The sequence below is a fragment of the Gopherus evgoodei genome, chromosome 2 (genome assembly GCF_007399415.2).
Source record: "Gopherus evgoodei ecotype Sinaloan lineage chromosome 2, rGopEvg1_v1.p, whole genome shotgun sequence".
Taxonomy (NCBI): domain Eukaryota; kingdom Metazoa; phylum Chordata; order Testudines; family Testudinidae; genus Gopherus; species Gopherus evgoodei.
In genome coordinates, this window is record NC_044323.1 from 130,277,028 (window position 1) to 130,290,757 (window position 13,730).

The 13,730-nt window shown below is 41.9% G+C and overlaps 1 protein-coding gene across 2 annotated transcripts in view; it reads right to left on the reverse strand.

The window, feature by feature from the left end:
• SEMA5A (semaphorin 5A) overlaps positions 1-13,730 on the reverse strand; it is a 620,036-nt gene that overhangs the window by 228,980 nt on the left and 377,326 nt on the right. For both annotated transcript variants that reach the window (XM_030551691.1, XM_030551692.1), the window contains exons 8-9: positions 8,958-9,243; positions 6,036-6,171 (exon numbers count right to left, since the gene is read on the reverse strand). In XM_030551691.1, coding sequence (XP_030407551.1) covers positions 6,036-6,171; positions 8,958-9,243 — 422 coding nt within the window. The remainder of the gene's footprint in view (positions 1-6,035; positions 6,172-8,957; positions 9,244-13,730) is intronic.

Sequence of the window (13,730 nt, forward strand, 5' to 3'; positions counted from 1 at the left end):
CAGGTGTCTTTGGTGAACATCATCTGGTCCTGGTGACTTAGTACTTTTTAATTTATCAATTTGATCCAAAACCTTCTTTACTGACTCCTCCATTTGGGACTGCTCCTCAGATTTCTGACCTAAAAAGAATGGCTCATGTGTGGGAAACTCCCTCACATCTTTTGCAGTGAAGACTGATGCAAAGAATTCATTCAGCAACTCTGCAATGATCTTATGTTCCTTGAGTGCACCTTTAACACCTCAATTGTCCAGTGGCCCCACTGACTGTTTGGCAGGCTTCCTGATGTACTTACAAAAAAAAATTGCTATTAGTTTTTGTGTCTTTTTCTAGTTGCTCTTCAAATTCCTTTTTGGCTTCCCTATTTATACTTATACTTATTCTGCTCCATGTGAAATCTTCACACTCAAAATACCAAGAACTCAAAAGCTTTCCATATATAGACTGATTCTGCAGTTCAGCTAACCCAACTGGCCTTTTCAGCCTTAGAGTCAACCATATTACTACAAAAAGGGCCTGGGGCTCTAATCAATAATTTGAGGCAGATTCTCTGCCCTGTTCTGCTTCATTTGCATCACTGAGGCAGCACAAAGGAAGTGGAAACCACCCTCAGGTCCCCTGCTGGAGGCTGTACTTCATGGATGTAAAGATCTTTTGACTCCTAAAAGGTGGCCATGTGGTCTTCTTTCAACACCTTCATGAAATTCTACAAGTCAGACATGCAAACATCAACATTAGGTGAAAGGTGCTGCATACAGCAGTATCTCAATAAAAACAAGTTACCTTTGTAAACTACTGATATTATATAGTTTCCCTTTCTATTACTCCCATTGGAGCCACACTGCTGATAAAATCCTAATATTAGGATCTGTGGAAGTTTCTGGGCAAAAAAATAGGAAAATTTATCTGTACTTATCTAAATTTTTCTTTTCTTGTTTAAGAAGGTTTCACAGATTGACCCACCTTTGGACTAATTAGTTTTACAATATGGAATCAGATTTGTCAGCCATTTTCAGGGGATGTACAGTGTTTTAGCTACACTACAGCTAACAAGTTTAAATGCTTCACAAACTATTTTGAGTCCTTGTTACACTGAAGCACCTGTAGCCTTTGCTACAGTAAAAGAGTAAGCACTTTAGGGGGGCACTCCTTATACCTTTCAATGGCAAGCCTGGTTGTGCCTAGGGTTGCCAACTTTGTAATTGCACAAAACCAAATACCCCAGTCCCGCTCCTTCCCCGGGGCCACACCCCCTTCCCCAAGGCCCTGCCCCCTGCTCACTACATTCCCCCACCCTCACTCACTTTAGCTGGGCTAGGGCAGGGGCAAGGGGTGCAGGAGAGGGTGAGTGCTCTAACTTGGGGTGCAGGCTCTGGAATGGGGCCAGAAATGAGGGGTTCAGTGTGCATGAGGGGGCTCTGGGCTGAGGCAGGGGCCTGGGGTGCAGGAAGAGGTGAAGGCTCTGGCTGGGGGGTGGGCTCTGGAGTGGGGCCAGAGATGAGGGGTTTGGAGTGCAGGATGGGGCTCCAGGCTGGGGCAGAGGGGTTCAGGGTGTGGGAAGTGGCTCTGGGCTAGGGTAGGAGGTTGGGGCAGAGAGGGTGAGGGCTCCATCTAGGGGTGCAGGCTCTGGGGCGGGGTGGGGGATGAGGGCTTTGGGGTGCAGAAGGGGGCTCTGGGTATGGGGGGAAGCTCTGGGCTGGGGCAACACTTGGAGCCCCATGGCTCGCCCTGCCTAGGAACAGTCTGTTTCCGGGACACAATGCAGAGCCAGGACAGGTAGGGAATAGCCTGCCTTAGACCTGCAGCACTGCTGACTGGACTTCGCTGACCGGGGCAGCCAGGGTTGCTTTTTGACCAGGTGTCCTAGTCGAAAATTGGACACCTGGTCACCCTAGTTGTGCCTCAAAGCTGTAAATGGGCTGAAGTCTTTGTTAATATCTGTGGACCTTCTTGCACAGAAAGATACACTATTTTTGGACCAGGGATTAGGAAAAACATTCCTGCCCTTTTCTGTAAAACAATGCTCCCTCTTCACAGTGTTCTGGCACAGGTGAAGTGGACAAGAGTATCCTAGCACGGTTACACTTGGGCTAGATGCTAATTTTAGCCTCAAACTTGAATCATTGTTCCTCTCTCGTAGACTTGTGAAAATCTAGGGATCAAAACTGAGCCCTTATACTGCTACCCTTCAAGACACATCAGCTTTTCAAACCACATCATACTTTGGGGTGAGCATAAACATATTGTATGTAGTGTTAGCTATGATCATTTAGAGTGATCAGTTGGGGACATAGAGCAAGGTGGTAAGAGTCTATGTGAACAGGAAACAAAGTCAATTTTGCATTCATCCCAACCAAAGTGTGCTGGGTCTCTGTAATCTCTACATGGTATCAGAGTGGGATTGAATAAAGACCCAACAGATCACAGAATATCCCTGAAAAAAGGAGAAAGGGGGATAGGAAGGTAGACAAGCAGGCCCTCCAGCCCAGCCAGAACAGTGCACAGAGCAAGCAGTGGAAGAAGCAGAGAAAAGGCCTGAAAACACAGATAATTCAGAGAGAACTGCTTTGATGAGTCCAGGGTGCAATAGGGAGTGAAGGTAGGAAAGCAAGGAACACTGAAACTAAGGCTAGGTGGTCCACAGCAACACCAGCTTGCTTCCTTAAAGGCCACACCACCTCACTCCACAGAGGCAAATAAACACACAAACAAACAAAAAAAGGCAGGGCTGGGGAGGGGGAAATCTGGTAAAACAGCAGAGATGGCTACATTTGACCCAGCCTTTTCCCACCTCCCCACCCCAACATAATTTGATGCCCAGCACCCTGAGGGATGGCTACTCTGGGTAAGCAGATTCCAGAGGTTCCGTCTGGCTTCTGGCTTATACTAACAACCAGAGAAGAGAACACCCTGTTCTGTACAGTGGGACTTGCAGCAGACAACATTATCCTTCTGAGAAGCCTCAGAGCTGCTCAGATGAAACAGCTCAGTATAGTTAAAGTAGTACTGGAGAAGCAGTTCATGTCACAGCACATTATCATTTTTGAGCAAGCACAATTTCACTTACGCAAGCAAGAGAAGGGTGAGTTAGTGAATGATTTCATAGCAGCCCTGCACACCCTAATCCAGCACCGTGACTACAGGGAGATGAGCAAAGACTTAATCAAAGACAGGCTTCTTTTAGGGCTCAGGGACAGACCAACTATCAGAAAGACTCCAAAATTATTCTAACCTAACACTAGAGACAGCCAAGAACATAGTCCTCCAAAGTCAGTTGATAAAGAAGCAACAGACTCTTCTCAGGAATAACTTTGAGGAGGAACACACTGTAGCAGCCACGGACATTGGGAGGAAAATATCTCAGGAGTACCAGGAACAATACCCACTCAGTTCAATACGAGCACAAAGGAATACAGAGGGGGTTATGCTACCATGTGGTAAAGATAGGGAATACAAGAAGAGCAGGAAAGAATGTTCTTAGTGTGGCAAACCACCTCCCAGCAAATGGCTTTGTCCAGCAGGTGATACCACATGCATGAAATGTCTAAAAGGCAAACATTATACAGCAGTCTGCTGGTCTTAATGCATGGTAACAGTTGTCTTTCAAGACAATGACCTAAAAGACACCAAGATATACCACTTCGAGCAATAGGAGATGACCATAAAACCCCACCATCGAGTACAGCAATCACTTTGGGAAACCTATAAACTTCAAAATAGACAAATGTGCTGATGTAACACTGATTCTAGAATTACTTCATAGGAGGATGAAAACATCAGCTCTCCAAGAGAAAAAAAAAGACTATTGAAAGACCCAGTACAGTCCCCATTAAATGTGAAAAGGAATTGTTTGGCCCTCTAAAAGTTGGAGAGAAGGCCACATCCCACAAAGTTTATGTTGCAGATGGTCACACATGGCTCTGTTTGGCCTCCCAGCAACCACAGCCCCCAGGCATGGTTATATGTTGCCATTGGCCTCAAAGCTTAGATCAAGAAGAGATTCCCAATATTATTCCAAGTACTAGAAATTTTAGTGGAACAATACCACATTAAACTTACAACAAAAGCAAAGCCATTTACTCTTTGACACCTAGAAGAGCCTCCCTCCCTGTACTGCCTCAGCTGCATGGAGCTAGGGTGACCAGATGTCCCGATTTTATAGGGACAATCCCGATTTTTGGGTCTTTTTCTTATATAGGCTCCTATTATCCCCCATCACCGTCCTGATTTTTCACATTTGCTGTCTGGTCACCCTACATGGAGCAGATGGATGTCACTTCCAGAATAGACACCCCAGGTGAATGGAGTGCAGGCAGGATAGTAGTCTCAGAACCAAATGACAAAGTTCTGATCTGGGTAGACTTTACCAAGCTCAATGAGAATGCCTGCAGACAGTGACATGTACACCCATGTAATTGAACATCTCCCTGGACATCTTAGTGAAACAAAAGTCTTCTCAAAATTGGATTTCCAGCAGGGGTTTTGGCATGTACCACTTGCAGTGCAGGCATGTGTCAGGACACCTCAATCCTACTTTGTTAGGGTGCTAGTGGGAATCATCAGAACCGGTGTCATCTTGTTGCATCACCAAGAGAACATACAGTACAGCCTGATCACCATCTGTGTCTTCCAGATCTTCTTCCTGCGAGGAGATATCCAGCTAGGGAAAGATGACCTCCTGTCTTCCTGAGGATTACATAAGATCTTGAGAAATCAAGAAAGTCAGAGGACTAGTAGCCAAATATCTTAAAAGGGCAGAATAAATCTCTGCCAAAAGGCTGAAAGTTCAAAAGGCAGTCTACCCTGTCCTTCAGAGGGATGTCAATTCTTGTTTAGTTTTGATACTTTATTCCTATTAAAAGTTAATTAATATAAAGGTTTTATCATTCTTCTGTTTTCAGAATGGAGGATGTGGTATTAGCTGTGAATATGCAAAGTGCCCACAAGAGAGCAGTGAGCAAGGAGATGAGAATCTGTGTCAATGGAATATAAAATTAGCCTTGCGTTCATCCCAGCAAGTGTGCTAGATCTCTAATCTCTCTCTACTGTGTACATTCAGTTTGATGAGACAGATGGAACTTTAGTTTTTCATGTATCAAGAAGCACAGCTATAATACAATGCAAGCTTGGGCCCGGCGCATCCAATCTGGTCTGGGTGGGTGGACCCCTCTGCCCACACAGAGCCTAACTGAAGTTAATGTGACTTCATGGAGATGCATTGGATGCATTGGATTTTTATTGTACTAGTAATATCACATTCCTGTCTCCCAGACTTGGTATTAAAACTCTGTGTGTGCGTGTGTGTGTGCACGCGCGCACGCCTGGGCAGGTAGGTGGGTGTACTTATATTTGTTACATGTTGGGGGGGGTCAAAATATGCATATTTTCATGAAACTCTTATGAAATAGAATAAATTTTAAAAACGCCAAAATTTTTGATGGAATTCCATGTGATGTTCTGGATGTTGTGAAAAAGTGAAAAGACACTTTTTATGAATCTGGGAAGTGGAGGATTTGTCCCTCAAAGGCCAGGGGGAGCAGGGGAGGAGCTCATCCTTCTCTTTCAAACTTAGGGGTGAAAATGTTAATACAAAAGTGCCTTATTCCCTTTTTTGCCTACTCCTGTGAATAACTTTCAGTCTCCCAACATTTCACAAAAATCAAAGTTCAGGAGATGTAAAATTATCCAACATACATTGACAAAAAGTGTCCCAATAAATCCTGTTTTTAAAGGTTCACCAGTTTTACACAATATTGTCCTTAAGTTGTCTTTTCTTCCTTTGGCTAATTTGGGCAAAAAGTAAGAGAAGGGTATATTGTGTCAATGACACTGTTTTGTAATGTGAACTGATCTCTGTACAGTGCCGCTCTTTTCACTGATATCCATCTAAAATAGATTTGTTTACCCGATAACTGGACTGGCTCCAGATACAGAACTCCAATACTTGTCTCACAGTTTGTACTTTGATACCTTTAAACTGTGCTACATTTTAAAGAAGACTGTTGAGGATTAGTGCCCTCCCCTTCTGTGTAAGTACCTGGAAATTAGGGTTGGGATTGGGGTAAGGCAACCAGGCAGAGCGGGAGTTCTCCTGATATTTGAATGGTCCGTTGAAGGCCTGAGTTATGGCACTCAAGTTGAAAACACAAACTGCTGAGGCAGCTATGCTGTTCCTGCAAAACAAAATGAAAACATAAGATAAATAAAGACATCAAGGAATCAATTAACTGACCGCAAAAAGTAACGTTTCCCCTCATTAACTCTGCAACTCTATTAGTACTTCACAACATGGGTGGAGCAAGCCAGAAAGTGGTCAGGGCCAGAATTCAACTGCTCACAGCTGCACACCTCGGGCATCCTGGTTGGACTTAAAAGCTATCCTGGCCTAACAGCCGAGGGTGGGAGAGTAAATCCTACTGCAATCAAGCTCTTCATCTTCAAAGCACTTTATAAACACTAACTAGCCATTCTTACTACACCTCTGGGTGACACACACAAAGTATCATCATCCCCACTTTTTAGATGGGAAAACTAAAAATGAATAAAGTGGCTTGTCTAGAATATTGAGAGAGCTTGGATTGAAACTAAGGAATTCCTGCCTCCCAATCCTGTTCTTTTACATACTTAATTTCATGCATCAAAGCCACCACTCTTCCAAATAAGAAGGGCATCTCACTATCTGTCAATATTTCTCCTTTTCTAATCAGCCAGTTGTATTGTGACAGGGGCTAAGTCTGTTCCCTTTGAAATAGTCCCAAATTCTTGCAGGATCAGAAACCAAGAGATCTGCACTCAAGCCCACATCCTCCACACAGCACTATCACTATGCCCAACAAGTGCCCACTGGCTGGCAAAATAAGTCCATAAGGAGGTAACTTGAACTGAACACTCTCTAAACTCACTGACTCAAAGAGTTAAACCCTGGCCAAGCCAGTTATACCATTCCCCTATTTTCATGTTGAAAATGAGACATAAAGTGCAACAGTGTGCTAATTCTGCATAGCGTAAACAATATAGATCTGTATACAGTAACTGTGAGAATGCCTAAAATGGGACTTAGCTGCAAATTACAACTTTGTGTTGGCATAAAAACATAAATAAAACTAACTCCAAAAAGAACTGCAGTATTTGGGGGTTTTAAAATATTTATAAAAATCCTTTTAGCAGAAGCAAAATAAACTGAATGCCCAACAGCTAACAGTGAATTAAGATTCAGAATTACTCTTTTAACAATACAAATAACACATGGAATTAAACTCCTGATTTGTTCTTTTTTCCACAATGTTAGATAAATGGATAGATAATGAAGCAGGCAGACAGTCACACAAACTTCCACTGTGGGCAAAAGTGCTGACAAGTGGTCCACTTGGCATTTATTTCTTCTAACTTACTCTGTTGTTTAAACAAGGCTTTAGAAAGCAAATCTACTGTTTAAGCTTCAAATTGTTATTGTTCAAATGTATGGGGAAGAGAAAATAATCCCTGGGGATAAGACCTGCCAACAACTGAACAAACAGTGTAGCAGTTCGGATTTACAACCATGACCAAAAAGCACTTTGACTCCTTATGCTTGTCAGGCTTATTGCAAAAAAATAAAATAAAAACCCACTAGTAGATACAGTAAGTTTCCTATTATCCATTTGTACACAGTCAATTAGCATCAAGGATGCTAAAACCTCATCTGATTTACTGTAACAGGCAACCTACTCATCATTTCTGGATCTCCTGGAGCCCACTAAGGACCTAACTTGTAGATTCTGATTGTCTGAAAGACAGTCTGCTCATGAAGCAGCCATGGCATTGGATTTAGTGGTCACATTACATGAATTGTGGGGAGGGCATGGTGCTGTCATTCTTAATCTTTACAAAGAGAAACATTTTCATCCACCAGCTGGCAATTTTACAGGCAATACAAACCAAAATCACTGTAATTGAAGTGCCCAGATTGTGGAGTACTAAGTGCAGCCCAGTAGGTCCTAATGGTCCCCTCTATTTACACTGATGAAGAGGGGCATGTTTTTTGTCCTTAGGAGACCACATAGCTTCTCCACGATCACACTGTAGGGATGGAGCTCTATGGAGGAAAGCATGTAGGGATTCAAGCATGGGGAATTTCTAGAAATCTAGAGCTGGTAGAAAAAAAATCCACAAAAATGTCTGTGAAAAATTTCCTGACCAGCTCCAGTTAACTCCTCTCTGCAGCATCCATCCTCCTTGGACACAATATAATGGGCAGCCACTGCAGAAACTAGCTAGTGGCAGTAAGTCTTCAAATAAAGCCTGCTTTCATGGGGAAAGAGTAGCCTCAGTGAACAGGGCAATCCTTAGGAATGACCGAGGACCAGCAGGTCCACTCTCTGCTTCCCTCAGAGCTTCTCAAAACCTGCAGCCCATGCAAATTTACCACTTTATGAAAGTGCAGGCCCCTCCACTTGGAGGGAAGAATGGGGTTCCAACTCCATGAGATCAACTTCCTATGGTTTCTGGAGTAGTTTTCCCCTCCCGTAGGTTCTTCTATGACAATTATAATTAGAAGGTTTTTCCCCTCAAATACATTTCACATTTTACTGTACTAAGAAGGGCTTCTTGCCTTTTGACTTTTCCGCTTGCACAAAGTGGATAAAGTTTACATTTAAGGGAGCACGATGACAAAACAGGTCATAAAGACAAAGATTGCACTGTTGGGAGGAAAGAGTAAGCATACTTCCTTCTTCTGCACTTTCTACAGCAACCTATAAGTGAAGCATTTGGTGTTAACCATTAGTTGTTGGAGATCGTTCACTGGACTAGGTGGACCATTGGTCTGAACTAATAGAGCAGACAGTCAAAATATTTCAGTAAAAGATGATCTGTTTATATAATATCCCTTCCACATGTAGAACCAGACGAGAGCTTGAACGCCTTAGATTTCACTCTGAATAGAACAGAAAAAGTAACAAATTTTATGTAAATTACATACACATTAGTTGTAAAGATCCCATAGATTAAGTCCAATTCTGGTAGGAAGAAAGTGCTTTGTAATTCATTGTAGTAAAATGGAATTTCTCCAGGGCGAGAGCAATTCAGACGAGCCTTCATAAAGGTTGTCCAGGTGTCCTCTAGCAAAAATCTGCCCCCAATATCATTTTTGCAGACCCGAGCAGCCCGGGAAAAGACTGTTTTTCCACAGTCATGCTCTACTGCATTCTCTCGGAAGAAGAAGTAGGTGAAGTTTCCAATGTCATAGGATGACACAAAATTTGGTTCTGAAAAGAATCAGAGAAAAAAAATACATCATGTATAGTTGATACGTATTCCAATATTTACTGGAAATTGCTAGATTTCCCTCTATACATCAGCCAGACAATGTTTCAAAATCATTGTTATTTTTCAGTGTTAAAATAAGGAATATTATACTGATATTCATGCAGGCATGAATTAGAATTCTGCACTTCTGTGCATCATGAGGAGACTGTAGAGACAGCAGTTACTGAACACACAATCTGAGTTATGGTTATAAAAAACAGCAATTTCTAATCTGAGTATGATATAGTAAATTAGGCCCTGACAAGCACATACATCAGTCTATCCCTATTCAGCAAGGGCTTGATCTTGTGGCCACTGAAATCAATGGTAAAGCTCCCATTGGCTTAAAAGCATAGGATCAGATACCAAAGTAGTTAAGTATATGCTTAATTGCTTTAATGAAAAGAAAGGGACTGCTGAAGGGGGGCCTTTGAGAACAAGATAACTTGGTTTTAACAACACATCAAATAAAACGTTTAATACACTTTAAAATATTTTGGTTCCCTCTTTACAAAATATAAAACTAAATAAAAAAAGATACACCAAATTTATTCTGGCAAAGAAGTAAAACATTCAGGAGAAATTAGAGAATAAAAAATTACTGATCTAAGAAATAAGGAACAAATTTAAAAAAATAAAAAATTCTGGAGACCAGAGAAAATAAAAATATGATACTTTTCCTGTAAGGATTACAGGAGCTAATGAGAATCCATGAGCTTGACAGTGATTGAGAACCTGATGATTTCTTAAAGGCAAAGCACATTAGATCTGTGGAGCAGGAGAAAAGTAATTGTAAAAAACAGTTGCTCCTTAAAGAGAGGTGTAAGATTTTTCATATACATTTCCAGAATTCATTCTAAAAATATTTTAAATAAATAAATAAAAACACACCACCCTGGATGAAAAACACTATTTCTGATACACATAACTACTGTAGATAACTTTAGCAATAGAGCTGATCAAAACATTTCCAACTGAACAGTTTTCCATCAGACAATGCTGATTTGATTGACTTGAAATATTTTGCAGGACCATGTCATTTCCCTTGAAACTTTTGATGGAAACTAGGTACACAGGCAGGCTGGCTTCCTACTATCTCACCCAGCTCCCGAGGCTCACTGGCAGTCCCACTGGCAGGCTGGCTTCCCACGGATCCCTGGCACACCAGGCACCCAGCTCTACTGGGAAAGGCTGGCTGACTTTCCATGCTGCCTGGCTTCCCAACTAACTAGTTCTCTGGGCTACCCACCCTGTGGGTGGGCTTCCTGGCTCCCCAGTCACACAGCTCACCAGCTGGCTGGCTCCTCAGCTTCCCACACAGCAGGCAGGTGGGAGGGCTGCCCATTTCCCTCGGTGGTTGGTTTACTGGGCTGGTTGGCTTTCCAGATAGCCAACTCCCTAACTGGCCATCTGCCTGACTGGCCAGCTGAGTCTGTGGAGCATAGGAAACTTGGCATTCCACCAGCCTGCCAGGCAGGCTGCTGTGGAACATGGGATTCTGAGGAACATATTTTATTTTGGTGTTTATGAAACAAAATATTTCAGAATTTCAGTCCCATGAAAAAATTTTGACATTTTCATCTGATTCATCTTTTTTTTTTATGAAATACTGAAATTTTTCATAGATCAAAAATTTTGTTTCCCAAGCAGTTTTATTTATTAGTAGTTATATGTGGAAAGTGCTAATAATCTAACGAATGTAGGATCAGGCCTTTATGTTTGCAGAGCACCTAGTACACTGTGGGGGCTACCAGTAAAAAAGTCATACATAATAGTAATTATCTGTTTCCAATAGTACCCACAATATGCTAGTGCTATGCAAACACAAAGGTCGTTGCCTGAAAAAGTTTTAAACTATACTATTAGTTCATATAATTGCAGAAGTTACTAATAGTTCTTTATTAACTCTAATTGTAGATATATATATATAGAGAGAGAGAGATGAGCTGCCAAAATCTTAACAACGGGTTCCCTACCAGGTCTTCAGCGGCACTTCGGTGGTGGGTCCTTTAGTCCTACATGTTTTTTTATGTGTTTGTTTTTAGTCATCCCTGCTGAGACCCTGTCGAAACTGTTCGAATTGGGCCCCGCACTTCCTAAAACCGGCCCTGCACATCAGGGTTGCAAAATTGTATCAGGGGCCTGGTAGGGAAGGCTGGGCCTTCCAAAACAGCCTACCCCCCATCTGAACCCCACCCACATCCTGCCCCCAAATGCCTGCCTCAGAACCCGCAAGCCATCAACCCCCCGCACTCCTTGTCCCCTGACCAACTGCTCCTGAGACCCCCCCCCACCTTAACTGCCCCCAGGCCCCACCCCCTACCCAACTCGCCCCTCTCCCTGTCCCCTGACTGCCCCAACCCCATCCACCACCACTCTGACAGACCCCTGAGACTCCCATGCCTACCCAACCCCCCTTGTTCCCAGTCCCCTGACCACCCCCCCAGAACCTACACCCCCTCCAACCGCTCCCTGCCCCTTATCCAAATCCTCCTCCCAGCCCCAGCATCATGCTGCTCAGGGCAGTGTGTATGGATGCCGCGTGGCCCACTGGAGCTCGCAGCCCCACTCCCTTACCATGCCGCTGAAAGCAGCAGGAGCTACAGAGCCGCCCAGGAGCAGTCCAGAGTGCTGGTGCCGGCGGTGCGGCATGCTGAGGCTCTGTGAGAGGGGGGAAGCCAGGGGACCATTCCCAGCCAAAAGCTCAGGCGGGCCAGACCGGACGGTCCTGTGGGCCGAATGTGGCCCGTGGGCCGGAGTTTGCCCACCCCTTTAACAACCGGTTCTAAACCGGCTTCTAAATTTAACAACCAGTTCACATGAACTGATGCGAACTAGCTCCAGCTCACCACTGTATATATACATAGAGAGAGAGAGAGAGGTTGTCAAACTATTAAAAATAATTGCAAGATACAAAAAATTGCTGTGATTAATTGCAGTTTTAATCACACTGTTAAACAATAACAGAATATCAATTTAAATGTATTATAAGTATTTTGGATGTTTTTCTTCATTCTCAAGTATATTGATTTCAATTACAACACAGAATACATAATGTCTAGTGCTCACTCTATATTATTATTTTTATTATACATATTTGTACTGTAAAAAAAGAAACAAAAGCAATAGTATTTTTCAATTCACCTCATACAATCTCTCAGAGCAATCTCATTATTGTGAAAATGCAATTTATTAAAGTAGAATTTTTTTTTACATAACTGCACTAAAAAACAAAACAATGTAAAACTTTAAAGCCTAAAAGTTGAAGCATGAAGGACATGCAAATATTTAGCATATCTGGCATGTAAATAACTTGTAATACTGGCTACAACAGTGCCATGCGAATGCTTGTTCTCACTTTTAGGTGAAATTGTAAATAAGAAGCATGCAGCATTATCTCCTGTAAATGTAAACAAACTTGTTTGTCTTAGCAATTGGCTGAACAAGAAGTAGGACTGAGTGGACTTGTATAAAGTGAATTGAAAAATACTATTTTCTTTGTTTATCTTTTTTACAGTGCAAATATTTGTAATAAATATAAAGTGAGCACTGTACACTTTTTATTCAGTATTGTAACTGAAATCAATATATTTGAGAATGTAGAAAGCATCCATATTTAAATGCTATTTTATTATTGTTCAACAGTGCAATTAAAACTGTGATTAATCACAACTATTTTTTAATCTAGTGAATTTGTTTTGTGATAATTGTATCCATGAACTGTGATTAATTGACAGCCCTAATATACATATACATCAACACCCACATCTGGCATTACAGATGGAGCAAGATGAATAAAACTACCAATAATTTAAAAAACTCAAATATTTCTACATTTGTTTTTCTGTAAAATATATGAGCATATACTGAATAGTTAACGATCTAGTGATGTAAATGTTTTACTGGCACTCATTTGGGATGATCTGTGTAGGCCATTTGTAATGCAGAAATCACTAACTTATGTTGGTGAAACCTTTACAACATACCATACCATCATATATGAAATAGTTCATGCAGACACAAAAGACAGATACATATACACAAGTATCAGGGTGGGGTTTTTTTATGATAAACGCAACTTATATTTCTTCTATTCCTAAAAGACACCACAATGTTCAGTTCTATGGAAAAAAATGTTGTATTGTTCCTTTAGCTAAATTAACACTTTTTTAGGTACATTGAGGTATGTCAGGCCAACAGGAGTGAAAACATTGCTCCTCATTGACAATCTTCAATTTCTATCTGCAGCATATCTGTTCAATGTTTCTATTTATCTGTAATGGATGTAAAAGATAACCTTGGACCTCTATTACCATATAATGGATGAGGTTAATCTCTCTTCTCCCTCCCCGCCCATTATCTCTACAAAATGTTCTAATACTTAGGAGAAAAACTACTTGCTGGAGGAAGGGGAAGATTCAGCATTCTGGATGTAACTTGAGCTATT